Source organism: Egretta garzetta, unplaced genomic scaffold (assembly GCF_000687185.1).
Source record: "Egretta garzetta isolate BGI_Z169 unplaced genomic scaffold, ASM68718v1 scaffold592, whole genome shotgun sequence".
Taxonomy (NCBI): Eukaryota; Metazoa; Chordata; class Aves; order Pelecaniformes; family Ardeidae; genus Egretta; species Egretta garzetta.
The window spans coordinates 108,266-111,552 of NW_009258771.1; the positions used below are offsets into that span (position 1 = coordinate 108,266).

General features: G+C 50.6%; 1 protein-coding gene across 1 annotated transcript; it reads right to left on the bottom strand.

Annotated features, from left to right (window-relative positions):
• Nucleotides 1–569: 569 nt before the first annotated feature.
• On the bottom strand, nucleotides 570–1,526 carry LOC104135714 (olfactory receptor 14C36). The gene has a single exon (XM_035889076.1). It carries the CDS (start codon nucleotides 1,524–1,526, stop codon nucleotides 570–572), a length of 957 nt encoding a protein of 318 aa, XP_035744969.1.
• Between the last annotated feature and the right edge of the window lie 1,761 nt (nucleotides 1,527–3,287).

Genomic DNA, 3,287 nt, shown 5'->3' on the forward strand with positions numbered 1-3,287 from the left:
GGATCTGTAGAAGGTCTCCTAGGAAGACAAATGTCCCAAGAAGAAGCTCATGGGGGGGGACAGATGCTGGTTTGCTGCCACCAGCATGATGATGAGGGTTTTCTAAGCACAAACACGATGCAGGTCATGAAAGAGAGGAGGAAGAGCTTTGTCTAAGGACTAGGAACATTCCACATCCCCAGGAGGGGGGATTCCATGATTACTCCATTGCCCTGTCTCCAATGAAGTTTTTAGGACCTTCTTTTCCCCTCTAACTTGGTAGGGAGAACCAATGATAAAAAAAAAAATAAAAAAAAAAATTGGTTTGGTTTTAGTTGCTTGGGTCTCAGACAGACAAGTCAATGCAAGTACATAGATTTTGTTTAATTAGAGAAGGAGTATAGCTCTTTATTTACACTGGGTCACACTAGTGAGGTAGATAATGAAGCAGAAGTGGAATGTCTGTATGTCTTTCTGGGCAACATTATCACAGGTAAAAAAAGCAAGAAAATAAAAACCCTCCTAGCAAGAATACAAGAACAAAAACTAATAAAGAAAGGCTGAGCCTGTAATGAGTTACATTACAAGTCTTAAGTTGAAGAAGATAGACACACTATAGCTTCTGGAAAACATTCAGTCAACACTTTCCACACTGCTTTCTTGAGCTCCTGGTTCCTCATGCTGTAGATGAGGGGGTTCACTGCTGGAGGCACCAATGCATACAGAGCAGCAACCACTAGATTCAGGGATGGGGAAGAGATCGAGGGGGGCTTCAGGTAGGCAAACATGCCAGTGCTCATAAACAGAGAGACCACAGCCAGGTGAGGGAGGCACGTGGAAACAGCTTTGTGCTGTCCCAGCTGAGAGGGGATCCTCAGCATGGCCCTGAAAATCTGCACATAGGACACCACAATGAAAATAAAACACCCCAAAAAGGCAAAAGCACTAAACACAAGAAGTTGAAATTCCCCGAGGTAGGCATCTGAACAGGAGAGCTTGAGGATCTGGGGAAGTTCGCAGAAGAACTGGTCCACAGAATTGCCTTGGCAGAGTGGGAGGGAAAGTGTATTGGCAGTGTGAAGGACAGCATAGAGGAACCCACTGCCCCAGGCAGCTGCTGCCATGCAGACACAAGCTCTGCTGCCCAGGACGGTCCCGTAGTGCAGGTGTTTGCAGATGGCAACGTAGCGGTCATAGGCCATGACAGTGAGAAGAGAAAACTCTGCTGACATGAAAAAGACAAACAGAAAGACCTGTGCAGCACATCCCAGGTAGGAAATGTCCCTGGTGTCCTGCAAGGAATTGGCCATGGCTTTGGGGACAGTGGTAGAGATGGAGGCCAGGTCGAGGATGGAGAGACTGAGGAGGAAGAAGTACATGGGGGTGTGGAGGCATTGTTCGCAGGCTACGGTGGTGATTATGAGGCCGTTTCCCAGGAGGGCAAGCAGGTAGATGCCCAGGAAGAGCCAGAAGTGCAAGAGCTGCAGCTCCCACGTGTCTGCAAATGCCAGGAGGAGGAACTCGGAGATGGAGCTGGCATTGGACATTTGCTGCTTCTGGACATGGGGACCTGTTCAAAGAGGAATAGGCAGTGAGTAGTTAAGGCAGAGTTCTCTGAGCAAAACCTGTTCCAGTTCTCACAGAAACCTTACACCTTTAAGGTAGACCTTTGTCATGTCCCTTTATAAGCTCTGTGTGGTGTTGGCAGAAGGTGCCATTGGGAGAAGGGAGCTTTCCTGTGGCCTTCTGAAGTGTCAGTCCTGCCCTACAACAACAGGTAAATAGGAACACAGCGTGAACTCAGATTAAATCCAGTTCTGATGCCAATGAGCTTTTCATCATTGTTGTTCCCATTTCACCCAACAGCAGAGCAGAGCTGTGGGGATTTTGGTTTGTGTATTTTGTTCTTTTTGCCTCACCACAACTGAGGAGTGTTTTTAAGGCAGAAAGCTGGAGGATGATTGCCCCCTGATGTTCCCCAGAGAAGAAGCTGGACACTGCTGAGAAAAGAGGAATCCAGTTTCCCAGCGCAGATCTCCAAGCCGCTCCCTGCCATCTCATCGTACTCGAGACGGATCTCAGCTACCTCCTCCCAGCCAAAGACACAGAGGACTCATCACGGCTGCCCCCACAGAGATGGTGAGCAGCATTGCCATGGCTTTAGCACCCAGTTTTCCTCTCCATGGGGCTCCACTTTAGGGCACAGAGATGCCATGGGAGACCTGTGCCCTGATGGGAGACAGCCTGAAGCCTAGCAGGACCCCCAGGGAAATAGTCAAAAATCCTAAATACAAGTTGTCCTGAAGTGAGGGTCAGCTCATTGCCAGACCCCCACACTGCAGTGCCCAGATCCTGCAGGTAAGGTGGGGACAAAGGCAGCAAGGACAAGAAGGGAAACACGGAGAAATGCCCCAATGCACCTGCCAAGGGAGGAAGGACAGGGACAGAAAGACAGGCACTCAGGTGTTGCTCCTTATTGGGGGTCAGGCTGTGAAGAAGAAAACTAAGCCTGAAACCCCACAATCCTGGGGGCAGAGGCTGTGTCAGATAGGAGAGGAGACCAGGACATTGCTCCAGAGTGTTTGCATTGCAGGGGATGTGAGGGAGGTACTCAAATCCACCCTCCCATGGCATTTCTGGCAGCAGCTCCCTCTCCCTCCTTGCCTACGGCTCTACTGCCTGGAGCTGTCTCTGCCAGGAGCTGTTTCTCTGCCCCCATGTGTTCTCCCTGTCTGTGATCACAGATCCCATCCCACCCACTGTGTTCTCTGCTCTGCCCTGCAAATACCTCCTGGTAGCAAGGCACTTCCTAGGAGCATCACTGTAAGTGCAAGAGCTCAGGAGACACTCAGAGAAGTTCTAATTAGAACTGGGGTCTGAGCGTTTTCTCCAGAGGAGAGAAATAAATTTTGATCTCCCATTGCCCACCCAGCCAACCAAGATGAGAAAACTCAAAGCATCAATTCCTTCCATTTAACGTAATCACTGTTTTGACCTTCCTCTTGAAAAGTCCCCTTGGAAATGCCCTGAGGGTAAGCTGGAGCTGTGAGCAGCCCTGGTCCATGCAGTACCCTCTCAACAGCAGGACACTGCCTTCCCTGCCAGGGGTTTCTCCTTCCACACTGAGCTTCCCCCCATGGCACCACGGGGAGCTCCCTGGGAAGGCTGAGTGCTGACCCTGGCAGTCAGAAGAGTCCTTGCCCTGTCACACAGCCCCCTGGGTCACAGGGACCCTTCTCTGATACACAGCCCTGGGCACCCCTGGCTACACAACTGGCTTCACACCCCTGCAGCCATCCCTGGGAGAA